Below are 15,972 nucleotides of genomic sequence, written 5' to 3' on the forward strand. Positions count from 1 at the left end.
ACTGTGTTATTATCCTTTCCTGCAAATTAAAAATGCAGCACTGTCAACACTATAGGGAATGCTTTAAACAGTTATTCCGGTTTGTGATCAACATTTTACAACGGCCGCTTTTATGTAACATGCAAACTTTTTTTCTTTCACAAAAGGCATTCAGCAACCACAAACAATCTTTTATTTATATATATATATATATATATATATATATATATATATATATATATATATATATATATATATATATATATATATATATATGGGCATAACCAATAAAAGCTGAACTAGTATTGTTGAAACAACGCTAAGTAAGCGATATAACAAATTGTAAAAAAACATAAATACTGCTTTCTGAAGACTAAACTACCCCCCGCTACCTTTTCCTCTATCCGCACACTTCAGCAACTCCCCCACCCGGTCTCTATCGCTCTTTCTCTCTCTCTCTCCCTCTCTCTTGCTCTCGCTCTCTGCCTTCCGAATTATCATACACACGCGCACACACGGAGATGCAAACAGGCACCTATATCTTCTGTTTTCTCCAAGATTAACAATCGCAGCCCATCGTGCGACACTCAGTGTCCACCGTAAGCAAGGAAATAAGAAGCTGCAGATTCTCAACGCTCAAATCGGTTGTCACGTATAACGAGCTAAGGAGCGTCGCTTATGATTTTGTATTTCACAATACCCTGAGCGCATCTATTGCAGATGTACCGTTTATTTCATCTTATTTAACAACTGGGTCCCTGTATACAACTTCTTAACTGTAGACTGTCCAGAAACATGCCACAGATCTGGCGGTCAAGCTTTACATAAGAGCGACATCTTTCTGGTATTCATTTCTTCGATCTGTTTCGGAAGAGTGACTTTTAATACCCGATGTGACATTTTCACCTTTTTATTCGTGGGGAATGATGTGGAGCTTTCACGACTGTGTTGGATTTCTTTTCTTTGCCAGTTTCTGCATTCAGCTTGTATTTTCTTCGCATGGTGGGTAACATTTGAAATACATCTTTATTAGCTTAGTGTATAAAAACGTTAAGCATCGGAAGGAGCCTCTCGTTTAGATATTTCTTCACAAAGAAGAGATTTGAGATTTAACTTGAGTGTGGTCTGATGTTTTACTTAAGGTGATGTAAATCGGAAAGGTTTGTAACTGGAAAATGTGCACACTCAACTGTTGAATGCAGCTGAAAGATGCAATTGTTGCATTAAATGACTACATTCATTTGGTGTAACCAGCATTTGCTGCATCGTTAAGTTTCGTTTTTTCAGGTAGTTATCGATGAATTCAAAAGATTAACTTATTTGGAAAAAAAACGAGTAAAAGAGAGAGAGAGAGAAAGAGATCGAGACCAGAATCCTAAGTAGCACATCTGCAGAAACCGTGATGCTTTTCATCTTTTGAAGACTGCAGTAGGACTGTTTGCTCATTTAAAGGCACTGAACCAAAGTGCATTTATCATACATGGGAATGTAAGCTAATAATTATGCCACTTACACGTATTTTTACCTAAAATAAGGTAAAGTGCTATGCGTGTTATTTTGTTAAAAGTGAATCCAGCTATGTGAGCTGTTGCGTTTAATAACCTTCCAGGTTTGTTTGCTATATGACGCAGTTTAAGTATAGTATTATGCCAAAAAAAATATGTCGAAGGTGCATAGCTATTTTAAAGGCATGAATATACTCCACATTTTATATTAAGACTCCAATTTTGTACAGTTTCATTGTTTCGATATTGAAAAGAAACTCAAATTTGCGTGAATATACAGATTTATTTCTTAACACGTGATTATTGGAACACTGCACTTTTCATTTTATGGACTGATGAAAATCAAGCACTTTACTTCCCAACCTGTGGCGCATTTTTCTTTAAGAATAAAGAATCAAATAAAACTTTCCTGTCTGTTGCAGTCTTGTTTGGGATCTCGGTAAAAACGTTACTCTCGATTTTGAGGAAATGGAGCTATATGCTTATTACACATTGAAGTAATCTAATTAAATTACAGTGTAAATATTTATTTATGTAACTACCCCCACGTGGGATTATTTATTGATATGATCTGCCAGATCCACCACATTTGATGTGTATCCGAGTGTGTAATCGTGAATCTTTCGACTTGTAGTTGTGTGTGCGCATTTTAACTATGAAAAAGGAGGTGATTTTTGAAGCATTTATAGAGATGCCCCAGTCGTTATAAAGATTCCCGATGTTGCCTTAGTAATTGGATTAGAGCTATACAAGAGTTATTTTAAATTGAGTGCTTGTGATAGAATCCAAATGCGGAGGATAAAGGGCGTTTCTCAGCTTTGGTATAGGCACTTAATGTGAAAAGTTTTGCCTATTTATTTTAAAGTGTAATGCATGACTTGTAAGACGTACTTGTTTTGTCACATACAGCAAAGTTTACTGAACTGCCTACAAATGTGACAGCTAAAGAAGGCCAAAACGTGGAGATGTCATGCGCTTTCCAAAGTGGATTGTCATCTGTCTATCTGGAGATTCAGTGGTGGTTTATAAGAATTCCTGATGAGCAAAATAACAGTGAAGAGGTTACTGGGACTCAGGTATTTGATACAATTTTTTTTTACCCATGTTAGTATATGCGCATAATGCTACATACTTAGATTAATACACTGTATATATCAGTGTGTGTACAGAAAAGTGGTTGATGTAACCATACATAGTTTGATTTACGTTCTGAATATATATTGCGACCGCGTGTTTACTATATATATATATATATCCATCCATCCATCCATCCATCTTCCAACCCGCTGAATCCGAACACAGGGTCACGGGGGTCTGCTGGAGCCAAACCCTGCCAACACATGGGGCAAGGCAGGAAACAAACCCTGGGCAGGGCGCCAGCCCACCGCATATATATTTATTGCATTCACTAGACTATGGAAACTTAATTTTAGAAACCCCAATATGCTAATGAAAGCAATCTTCTCATTTACTTCTTTACTTTTTGTTAGTAGACCTCTTTTGTAAATAAATTAATACATTTTTAAGAAACCATATATTCAATTAAGTATTGCGAGAAACCTTTGACTGTCTGGGTATTCGAGAATCAGTCCTCGATTGGGGTCGAATGCACCGCAGGGCAAAAAAAAAAACTGGGAAATTCAGAGGCACCGATCACCCTAATTTGCTGATATCTTCAGAAAGAGATGGAAAAGCCGGTCTAGTCTACCCTAATGAAATCCTGGCTGCTTTGGGAAGAACGGGCGTGCTCCCAACAGTGCCTGGTTTTGATTGCTTGTCAGTGTTCAAGAGCTATACGACGTGAGCACGAACATTGCGTCAAGGTACCGCCCATCTTCCTTTTCGACTAGTGTCTTTTATATTTGCCATAAGTCTCAATAACTGGAGATCCTGAAAGACCTTTTGGAGGATGCTGATTCGGCAGTTTCCATGATTATATATCTTTGGAGTCTTTGGAATTTCGTCGCATTCATTTTTTAAGAGATGTTCTAACAATTGTCTATCCTTTCATCTTCGGACCCGGTTTAGTTCAGTGCTGGGTCGCAGTGGGGTGGAGTCTATTGAGGTTCTTTAGTTATCGTCAAGAATAAAAAGTTTACCTCATGCTTTATTTACGCGTTTATTTAGTGACACCATTTGCAAGAAACTTTTACGATCTACACAAATTGTTTGTGGGCAGTTTATATCAACATAAGCATTAATTGGCAGACATTTTGATAAAGAAATTGGTTGGCCTGATTACGTATTTAATCAGTGACGAACGTCTGTCAAATGAACTGCAAAGTTTCTGAGTACGGAGCAAATTTGCCAGTTTAAAATCGTGTCATAGTAACCCTTTAAAATGGTTATACAGAAATGGTGCTCATAGTACACTTGTTAATTTAACCATGGTGATTTTGCTGTGGAGACTCTAAAGCAGGGTTTTACAGACTCGGTATCACTGTGCTTGTAAGAATTTGCAGTCGTTTTTTTATGAAACCAATGGTTCAGAAAACACACATTAGCATGGAGGTGATTTGTAATTGTAAATAAGTAATGTGTATAAAGAAAATCTTGTGTGCAGAAAGCTATGAAATATATACAAATATATATTGATTCATTCTTGTTTGTAATTTGATCAACCAACCTGGGGGCTACAACAACCCAATATTTTAAATTTCTAACTGAATCACACGATGTACAGTTAAAGTAGAAATTAGACAACTAAAAAACTTTAAAGGGTGAATCTGTCTCTAAATAATAATTGTTTGAAACACAAATATACAGTCGAGGAGAAGATCCTAAAAGGAAATGCTAGAAAACTTGGCAATCTCTAATTTAACACCAAATAGGTCTGGAACATTTTGCTTAATAAAAACAGAAACACGGAATTGTAGTTTTAGTCAGTCGGTCATACAAGTTTTGGCTTACAAATTTTGAAGATTTAAAATTCCTTTTTTGAAAAATTAACTGATTACTTTAAATTTTAATGAGAAATCAGTTTGATGTCAAATTTAGTTTGTTTTTTATATATACAGTACTGTGAAAAAGTTTTAGGCAGGTGTGAAAAAATGCTGTAAACAAAGAATGCTTTCAGAAATATAAATAATGATTGTTAATTGTTATCAATTTACAAAATGCAAAGTGAGCGAACAAAAGAAAAATCTAAATCAAATCAATATTTGGTGTTACTACCTTTTGCCTTCAAACCAGCATCAATTCTTATAGGTACACTTGCACAAAGTCAGGGATTTTGTAGGATTATAGTCAGGTGTATGATCAACCAATTATACCAAACAGGTGCTAATGATCATCAATGTCACACGTAGGTTGAAGCACAGTCATTAACTGAAACAGAAACAGCTGTGTAGGAGGCTTAAAACTGGGTGAGGAACAGCCAAACTCTGCTACCAAGGTGAGGTTGTGGAAGACAGTTTCATGTCATGGCAAGATTGAGCACAGCAACAAGACACAAGGTAGTTATACTGCATCAGCAAGGTCTCTCCCAGACAAAGATTTCAAAGCAGACTGGGGTTTCAAGATGTGCTGTTCAAGCTCTTTTGAAGAAGCACAAAGAAACGGGCAACGTTGAGGATCGTAGACGCGGTGGTCAGCCAAGGAAACTTAGTGCAGCAAATGAAAGACACATCAAGCTTATTACCCTTCGAAATCGGAAGATGTCCAGCAGTGCCATCAGCTCAGAACTGGCAGAAACCAGTGGGACCCAGGTACACCCATCTACTGTCCGGAGAAGTCTGGCCAGAAGTGGTCTTCATGGAAGAGTTGCAGCCAAAAAGCCATATCTCCGACGTGGAAACAAGGCCAAGCCACTCAAGTATGCACGAAAACATAGGAACTGGGGTGCAGAAAAATGGCAGCAGGTGTTCTGGACTGATGAGTCAAAATTTGAAATATTTGGTCTGTAGCAGAAGGCAGTTTGTTCGTCGAAGGGCTGGAGAGCGGTCTGCAGGCAACAGTGAAGCATGGTGGAGGTTCCTTGAACGTTTGGGGCTGCATTTCTGCAAATGGAGTTGGAGATTTGGTCAGGATTAATGGTGTTCTCAATGCTGAGAAATACAGGCAGATACTTATCCATCATGCAATACCATCAGGGAGGCGTATGATTGGCCCCAAATTTATTCTGCAGCAGGACTATGACCCTAAACATACAGCCAAAGTCATTAAGAACTATCTTCAGCGTAAAGAAGAACAAGAAGTCCTGGAAGTGATGATATGGCCCCAACAGAGCCCTGATCTCAACATCATTGAGTGTGTCTGGGATTACATGAAGAGACAGAAGGATGTGAGGAAGCTTACATCCACAGAAAATCTCAGGTTAGTTCTCCAAGATGTTTGGAACAACCTACCAGCCGAGTTCCTTCAAAAACTGTGTGCAAGTGTACCTAGAAGAATTGATGCTGTTTTGAAGGCAAAGGGTGGTCACACCAAATATTGATTTGATTTAGATTTCTCTTTTGTTCATTCACTGCATTTTGTTGATTGATGAAAATAAATGATTAACACTTCCATTTTTGAAAGCATTCTTTGTTTACAGCATTTTTTTACACCTGCCTAAAACTTTTGCACAGTACTGTGTGTGTGTATATATATATCATATATATATATACTGTATATAGTTTATATATATTTACAGTATATATATCGTTTTATTGCAAAATTGCAGTAAATCTTAGAGTGTCATCTTCCTAACCCACTTATAAAGGACTGGATCTCCTGGAGTCTATCCCAGAAATCATAGTGTGCAAGGCAAAAGCAAAACCTGGACAGGGTGAGCAAATCCATTGCAGAGTAACACACACACATGCAAACACACACTAGAGCCAATTTAGCTACACCAACTCACCTAACTTGCGTGTCTTTTAACTGTGGGTACAGCCAAGAGTACCCAGAGGAAACCCCCACAGACAATGGGAGAACACACATACTACATGTAAGGAACTCCTATGATGTGAAGTCCATTCTTCTTACAATAAGGCAGTAAGCATTACATCTGTGCCCATGATATTTATGAAGGGCAAGTAAAACAGAGTTTTATAATAGATGTTGTCCATGCATTCATCTATTATCAGTGAAAGCAAAAATTAACATTTATTATATTTTTTACTTAATGTAGCCCACTGTTGACAATACACTTTTTCCTGTGAGTTATGACATCTCTGTATTATTTCTTTTGTCAGACTGATGAACAAATTATTCAATGAGACAGGTGCTTCTACTCATTTAGTGTATTTGAGAGCTGCTCATATCCTGTATTTGCAAAATTCATTTTAAAGCAGGTTGGCACTAAGTCCTTATATAAAATAAAGTGAGAGAATTACTTCTTCTGTGAAAGCCTGGCTTTCATAAGAGATTTATGAGGCGAGAGGCCTATTTATCCATTTGATCAAAAATGCTTTCTGCTTGTGCGCATTCATTCATTATGAACATTTTTAGCTGCAGAGGAAAATTGACTTTTATACTTCAAATGTTCTAACTCTTCATCAAAAATCACTATATTATAGGCTGAATGTTATAGAACTAAGATATATAAGGAATATTATAGGATTCATTAATTGCATCATTGTCATACTTTTAAAACTGAAGAATCCATGGAGTAATTATATAAATGGTGAATTTTTTGATATTTTGAAAAATTAAAGCATTCACTATTTGAACAGTTGTAACAGATTTCAGTGTATAAAATAATATGTAACTGCAATGCAGTATGTCATTTTGTACTGTAATGCTAATTTCTTTGTACAATGCTTTATGGCAATGCATGGAATGTGTGAATTAATGGGCTTTTTTGTTAAAGTCATAACAGATGAAAAAATTGTTATTGTTCATGAAGTAAAATATATGTCTTTCAAGTTTTGGGAGGGTGACTGAGTATAATAAAATGATCATTTAATGGACTTTAGTGATTGTGGAAATGAAGAGTTAAGGTGGCTGGCTACTCTTTCATAATATATATTATCACCATAGTAAGATTTATTTAGTACTTTTAATATATTTTTCAGAGCACTTTAGACATTTTAAAATACAATACAAAAGCTGTGAATGAAATATAAAATATAAACAAAACTGAAGTCTTTCAACAAAGTACTATTATTAAATGAAAACTAAAACAGTAAAATGCTAATTAATGTTTTAAACAATTTCTTGAGTCCAGAGTTTATTTCTAATGGAAGAGCATTCCATAAGATTTGAACCCTGAATGAGAAAGTTGAGTTTAGTTTAAGATTTTCCTAGTCAAATGTTTGCAATATAAGTGTGTGCACGACTGTATAAAACCTTATAGATGATCAACTGTATTTTAAACCCAGTACTGTAAGCAACCATTTCATTGGGACAATGGTAGTCTAATGCTCATACCTATCAGTGCTATGTTTCACACAAGCTGCAGTTAACATGGACTGAGAAGTTCAAACATATTTATGAGTAATTTCAATTGTGTAGTCTGGGGAATATGAAAAATACAGTATATTTAATTTTAAGAATAATGTGGAATTGCCATTTTAAATCATATTTTGGAGTGGAATTACACAGAATTACACCACAATTTTCTTATGTAGCTTATAATTTAATTTGGAATGAAAATAATGGGTTGTTCAACATTGGCTTGGGCTGAAAGCTGAACATCAATGCTGCATGTCACCTGTAAGGGGTCAGTATTTAAAATGTTTCTCTTTAATCTGTCTAACTTTAAATACTTTTGGGGTATCCAGCAGCTTATGCCTTGACTGCACTCATGCAAGGCAGGTAACATATACTAATCACTAAGCTTAAAAGATATATATAGATCTACTGTATGTGTTGTCCTCATAAAAAATGTGTAAAGCTGTAAAATGTGTATATAATATCAGCTTTAACAGAATTATTAGATAGATAGATAGATAGATAGATACTAAGATAGATAGATAGATACTAAGATAGATAGACAGATACTAAACATACAATACACAGAAATAATATATAAGAGGCTTGCTGGTGCTTAAGCAACAGGAAGAATAGGTCCAGTGTTCATATACAGTATCACCTAAAGAATGACTTTTACTGTCTTGAACGGTCCATATAATTCTGTCTGGCTTTATTTAGTACCCCTACACATAAAGTCATTTTAGGCTAAATGAACTCTTTCAAAACAACTCGCAATGCTTATGGGTTGGAATTACAAGTGATTAGTTACCTAGCTATATGAATTTTCAAGCCAATGCAGAACATTTTCAGTAATGAAGTTTTTGAAGCATTATATGTAGTCTTCATTACCTAAAGCTGAACATAGTTTTAGTGGACTGCTATTGGGTGTTGTTGATCATTCCAATTTTTTGAAATAGTGCAGAATATTTACAATTTTGCTGAAGGTTTTCTGTTCATGACCTTTTTATTAAAAAAAATAATGAATAAATGGATCTACTTAAACCCTGAAGTGTATGGTTAAAAAAATGAGTGTTACTACTACTGTAGGTACTATTTACTGTATGTCATATGTTCAAATAGGTGTCACACTTTTTTCAACTTTGCAGTTTTGGGCATTCATGAAAAAAAACAATTATAAAAAATACATTGTTAAACATTCAGTATGCATGTTAAGTGAAGGTTTTCTGGTTAAGGATCTGCGCTGGTATCTGAAAGGTTGTTGGTTCAAATCCTGTTACCGTCAGAAGGGATCCTACTCTGTTGGGCCCATAAATTGCTCCAGGGGGTGCTGTACAATGGCTGAGCCTGCGCTCTCACCCCCCAAAGGGGATTTATAAAGTATATCAAATAAAAAGAAATCAAAATCAAAAATCAATATTTGCCACTCTGTTCTATAGAGAAACCACTCCCTACCATTCATACCTGTATTCAAAGATGGAATTTAACACTGTAATGCACTGTTAGGGAACAGTAACCTAAAGGTATTAGTTACACTCATAAATGGATATCTCTTTATTTTTGGAGGTCTCCTGTGCATCACAGAATTAATATCTGACAAGTCATATTCCCAAAGCATTTGGTTTCTGTGACTGATTTGGCACATTCAATGAATCCAGTGCTAATAGAGCAACTTAATGAGGGCATATATAATACAAGTGTACACACGAACTGTGCAAACAGCCTACATCTCAGCTGACATGTTTACAGGAGAGTGAAGAAAAGTGTATAAAATCTAGGTGCTGGTAAATTTTTACAATGCCATTAGGAGCTTCTTAGGATGCAGGCACCAAATTATGCATCCATCCATCCATCCATTTTCCAACCTGTTGAATCCGAACACAGGGTCACAGGGGTCTGCTGGAGTCAATCCCAGCCAACACAGGGCGCAAGGCAGGAACCAATCCCGGGCAGGGCGCCACACACACACCAAGCACACACACTAGGGCCAATTTAGAATTGCCAAGCCACCTAACCTGCATGTCTTTAGACTGTAGGAGGAAACTGGAGCACAGCTGTTTGCAAACATGCATTTCAGTATATTGCAATTAATAGTTTTGTGATTGGCCAGTGTCTAATTTGTAAGAAACCATACCTTCTTACCATTTAGAAGGCAGTCTTAGGTAGTTTTACATATACTAGATGAAATATGTTTTACAGTTTTGGGTACAACACATTCTTGATTTGTAATATGTTTTGTCCATATTAATGCTTTCTGTTACAATTTTCAGAACATTAAAAGAACATGAGTCATACTTTCTGCCGGGTATGATGAAATACATCAATATAGTAGACTTATGACAAGTGTAAATGAATAAACAGGTGTTTTTCTCAACTCCTGGTGTTATAAATGGTGTCTCATCTTCCCACCTTGTGCACAGTATGCTTTCAGAAACAATGCATCTGATGCCAGTGACCTGTTCTCATGAGATATCTGATTAAAGCCTAATTACTGGAATTATTACTCATCACAATTTCAGGGATTCGTATTGATTGAATACTAGTTTAAATGGTTTTAAAAACATTTTTCGTATTTATATATTTTGAAACACAGAAGACAAAAGCCAAAATGTAACAACTAATAGTAGCTATCACCACTTTAACAAATTTAGCTGGTGGAGTATTTTATGCTATTCATAATCTAGAGTAGTTCAGCAGTGACAGGGAGAGAAAGATGAAACTGTTTAATTGACATTTAAACTTTAGTATCATTAACCTTTTTAATGAAATGCAAAGAAAATTCATCCAAATTACTAATAAATGAGACATAAATACTAATAAATTCTTATAAAGTACACCTTCATTTATAAGCCCAGAACCCTATACAGTATTAAAGAAACAAAATTATTGTTCCGAATTTCAAATGTCTTTTTCAGCAGGATATCCAGCCCCACTATAGGCATGGCAGTGTACACCACAGTGTAAGCAAATATTGCTAATGCCAGTGAAATGCAGTGAAGGTCCAACATTCAGTCTATCATTGGTGACAACTGATCAACTTCAAAGTCTCATTCCAAGATCATTAGAGGTAACTTGATCAATGCAGCAGTGACACTAATTTGTATTGCACAGCTCTAGCTTGAGAAAGAGAATGAGAAGGAATTAGTAACAGCCAATCAAAATGATAGTTAAACTTATTAAATGGCTAATTAAAATGATCTTGTGATAATAGTGTGCTTTGGAGTATGTAATACGTTTGGGATTTTATATGTCAAGCATAGTACTGTAAGTGGAAACCAATATTGTAGTTAAAGAAAAGTTAAATATTTTACTGCCAGTTACAGTCCTTGCTGACACATTTTAAATAAACTTCAATTGATTTTAGAGTAATATCTAATTGATCCCACTTGAGTAGAATTCTATTTGATTGTGCTTTACACAAATAAATAAATTAACATTTCAAAGTACTGCATTAAATTAAATAATCTTACTTTTGTAATATTTCTAAAGTGGAAAATATGGTTCATAGTGTAGAAATGAGATAACTACTAGTTGAATCTTTGCCAATAGTAACACCTAAATTTCATGTTTTTTAGGGTTTAAAATAGAAGAGAACTTAATACACACTATTGTATTGTTCATTAGCATCTAATCTTGTGGATCTCCATTTGTGTTCATTATTCTTACAAATTATTTTTACAGAATATTTTCTATAATTTATATAGTTATACTGTCATAACTTTTAATATTATACTTGATTCAGTTTTAGAATAAACCATTATTCAAGCAAAACAACCAAAATGTACAGTACATAAACCTGAAAAAACTAAATATCCTCACACCTTAAAAACAAAGAATGATTTACCTAAGTGAAACAGGATAGCGCTCTACTCCTGATATCACGCACCCCAAGGCCTGCAGCCTCTTTCTCGGATTAGCGTGAATATATCGGTCCTGCAAGTGAACAATGATTCTTAGCGCAATGAGAGAAGTTGCAAAATCAACCAGAATGTTCAAGCAAATTCTAGAAAAAAGCCCGATCTAAATCTGTTAAGTAGTTCTCTCGTTCGCTAGCTAAGCAGATGTAAGATACGCCCTGAGGTTGGTGTGTGAGTGAGGAAGGCCCCGCCCCCTCCCCTTGGTCTGTTAAATCTAAATCCTTTAAGTAGTTCTCTCGTGAAAAGCGGACAGACAGACAGACTGAAATTTTATATATATAGAGAAGAAGCTTAAAGCTATAAATCCCCATAATTACTAAAAAGTGCTAACAAATACATATCTTTAGTGCAAATATTACTTGCATTAAAATAAAAAAATAAACAAAACATGAAGTATACCCAGAATAAAATAATGTAACTTTAATTTACTTTGTTTTATTTCATTGCCATATAATCATCCTTTGCAAAGGATTTAATTGAATTGAAAACATCTTCAGAAATATAAAAAAAAAATTAGACAAAAGTAGTCCCTATTCCCCAACATTGCTTAAACCACTAGTTTTAGCACAAGCAGACTTAAAACAATCATCATGTGTCAAGATGTTCAAATTCAAGTATCTTACAGCTTTTGGGTAAATACTTTTATTAAATGTGGTAGTCCTGGTTTTCATTAACAATGTCAAAACAATTTGATTCAGCATCAGTATAACAACACAAATCACAAGTAATCAAAAATTTTGAAACCTTTGAAAATTCCTAGTGATAGGAATTCACAACAATCAAATAATGTCACACTATTGGGTTTTAATGTGACAAAAAACAAGGATTTAATCATAATCACAAAAAACAGAAGTACTGTATATCTCTCTATTATATAAAAAATCTTGGGACGAGACTTTTTTCCGGCGAGCCATCTGAACTAACTGTTCTTGATCCAGAGAAAGAGATGTCTCCCATGCTACTGAGGTCCTTAAACAGTCATGTGAAAGAGCCTAACAACACTGTGCAGAACTCATTTGAACCAACTGTGTTAGGGATCTCATTCCTATAGGCATCTGACTGGTAAATAAAGGATATAGCTTCCTCTTCACTTCTGTGGTCTTGTACAACATCTACAAAACTGCTTTTACTGCAACAATTCATTGTTCAGTCTCACAATTACGTCTTTCTTCACTTGGGAACAAGAACCTGTGGAAATTGGACTTCTATGCTTTAGCAAACTGTTTACCCCTGACCTGAAGAGAAGACACTTTTTTTTTTCTTGGATGTGCTGATATTCATCACAACCACATCACACTCGACTGTGAACCAATGTAGTGTGCACTAGAGGTCATGTGATAGTCAAGCCAAGAGGACAATATCCTCTGCAAACAACAAAGATGCAATTCTTAAATTTTTGAAGTTGATACTCTCCAAACAATAGTTACAACTTGATATCCTGTCCATTAAAACATGAAGCGGAGAGGAGACAAGATTCACCTATTTCAGAGTCCAACAGGCACATTAAACAAACTTAACTTAATGCCAACTAGGCAAACACAAATCTCACAAATCCAGTGATGAAAAAATATGCAGAAATGGCTCTAGAAAACAGAAGCATTCAACAAGATACTACCATGTCTTTCTCAAGTTCACATAACAGACTTAGACAGGATTAGAAAAGTCCCATGACCCCTCAAATATATATGCAAAGACAGAGAATCCAACCTTGACTGAGAAGTCTGATTCCAGAACGGAGAGAAAAGTCTGACTATATCAAGCCAGTAATATTTAGTCACCTGTATGAGGTCCATGCAGAAATGCCTCTGTTTTATTAAACATTTCCAGTAGCTTTGTGATTTGGATTGCTTAATATGCCAATTCTAAACTGCAGCATGTAGTTAGTACTGTATTCTTCATTATACTGTAGTTCAATGAACTCTTTATACTATATCTATGAATCACTGAAATAAAAACATGGCTTAAAACTGAAAAGACATTTATAAACGCATTTATATGCCCAAGTTGAATTTCTTTGTTTCATACTTTTCATGACTGAATTAATTTTTCACCATTTTTTTTTTTACTTTTTCAGATACACAGTGAAGCAACCATTTTCTATCTCTGATAGTGCAAATGTTTTTTAAGTTGATTCTTTCCAAAAACATGGGACAATTTATTCAGAAATCCGAAACTGTATTATTATATGTACAGTACATCCATCCATCCATCCATCAACTTCTGCTTATCTGAGATCAGGTCGCGGGGGCAGCAGCTTGAGCAGAGATGCCCAGACTTCCCTCTCCCCGGTCAATTCTTCTAGCTCTTCTGGGGGAATCCCGAGGCTTTCCCAGGCCAGCCGGGAGACACAGTCCCTCCAGCGTGTCCTGGGTATTCCTCGGGGCCTCCTCCCGGTTAGACGTGCCCGGAACACCTCACCAGGGAGGTGTCCAGGAGGCATCCTAATCAGATGCCCGAGCCATCTCATCTGACTCCTCTCGATGCGAAGGAGCAGCGGCTCTACTCTGAGCCCCTCCCGGATGACTGAGCTTCTCACCCTATCTTTAAGGGAAAGCCCAGACACCCTGTGGAGGAAACTCATTTCAGCCTCTTGTATTTGCGATCTCGTTCTTTCAGTCACTACCCATAGCTCATGACCATAGGTGAGTTTAGGAACACAGATCAACTGGTAAATTGAGAGCTTTGCCTTACGGCTTAGCTCCTTTTTCACCACAACAGACCGATGCAGAGACTGCATCACTGCGGACACCACACCAATCCGCCTGTCGATCTCACGCGCCATTCTTCCCTCACTCGTGAACAAGACCCCGAGATACTTGAACTCCTCCACTTGGGGCAGGATCTCGCCCCCAACTCTGAGAGGGCACTCCACCCTTTTCTGGCTGAGGACCATGGTCTTGTATTTAGAGGTGCTGATTCCCATCCCAGCCACTTCACACTCAGTTGCGAACCAATCCAGAGAGAGCTGAAGATCACGGCCTGATGAAGCAAACAGGACAACATCATCTGCAAAAAGCAGTGACCCAATCCTGAGCCCACCAAACCGGACCCTCTCAATGCCCTGGCTGTGCCTAGAAATTTTGTCCATAAAAATTATGAACAGAATCAGTGACAAAGGGCAACCCTGGTGGAGTCCAACTTTCACTGGAAACGAGTTCGACTTACTGCCGGCAATGCGGACCAAGCTCTGACACCCATACAGCCATAATCAGGGAGTCCAGTACCCCATACTCCCGGAGCACCCCCCACAGGATTCCCTGAGGGACACGGTTGAACACCTTTTCCAAGTCCACAGACTGGTTGGGCAAACTCCCATGCACCCTCCAGGACCCTACTAAGGGTGTAGAGCTGGTCCACTGTTCCGCTACCAGGACGAAAACCACACTATTCCTCCTGAATCCGAGGTTCGACTATCCGACGGAGCCTACTCTCCAGGACCTCCGAATAGACTTTTCCAGGGAGGGTGAGGAGTGTGATCCCTCTGTAGTTGGAACACACCCTCCGGTCCTCCTTCTTAAAGAGGGGGACCACCACCCCGGTCTGCCAATCCAGAGGCACTGTCCCTGATGTTCATGCGGGTCAACCAAGACAGTCCTACAACATTCAGAACCTTGAGGAACTCTGGGCGTATCTCATCCACCCCTGGGGCCCTACCACCAAGGAGTTTTTTGACCACCTCGGTGACCTCAGTCCCAGAGAGGGGGGAGCCCACCTCCAAGTCCCCAGGCTCTGCTTCCTCATTGGAAGGCATGTTAGTGGGATTGAGGAGGTCTTCAAAGTACTCCCCCCACCAACCCACAACGTCCCGAGTCGAGGTCAGCAGCGCACCATCCCCACCATATACAGTGTTGACACTGCACTGCTTCCCCCTCCTGAGACGCCGGATGGTGGACCAGAATCTCCTCAAAGCCGTCCAAAAGTCGTTCTCCATGGCCTCCCCAAACTCTTCCCATGCCCGAGTTTTTGCCTCAGCAACCACTCCACCATTCCGCTAGGCCTGCCGATACCTATTAGCTGCCTCCAGAGTCCCACAGGACAAAAGGGTCCTGTAGGACTCCTTCTTCAGCTTGACGGCATCCCTCTCCGCTAGTATCCACCAACGGGTTCGGGGATTGCCGCCATGACAGGCACAGACCACCTTATGGCCACAGTCAGCCGCCTAAACAATAGAGGCACGGAACATGGCCCATTCGACTCAATGTCCCCCACCTCCC

At 37.7% G+C, this 15,972-nt stretch overlaps 1 protein-coding gene across 3 annotated transcripts in view; it reads left to right on the forward strand.

Annotated features, from left to right (window-relative positions):
• Positions 1 to 413: 413 nt before the first annotated feature.
• Positions 414 to 15,972, forward strand: part of LOC114653621 (V-set and transmembrane domain-containing protein 2A) — a 254,282-nt gene continuing 238,723 nt past the window's right edge. Inside the window, exons 1-2 of one of the 3 annotated variants that reach the window (XM_051929089.1) lie at positions 414 to 981; positions 2,394 to 2,560. In XM_051929089.1, coding sequence (XP_051785049.1) covers positions 903 to 981; positions 2,394 to 2,560 — 246 coding nt within the window. In that variant the 5' untranslated portion in view covers positions 414 to 902. The remainder of the gene's footprint in view (positions 982 to 2,393; positions 2,561 to 15,972) is intronic. The other 2 variants (XM_051929090.1, XM_028804036.2) reach the window with 2 other exon arrangements.

This window comes from Erpetoichthys calabaricus, chromosome 6, assembly GCF_900747795.2.
Source record: "Erpetoichthys calabaricus chromosome 6, fErpCal1.3, whole genome shotgun sequence".
In the NCBI taxonomy this organism is placed as follows: Eukaryota; Metazoa; Chordata; class Cladistia; order Polypteriformes; family Polypteridae; genus Erpetoichthys; species Erpetoichthys calabaricus.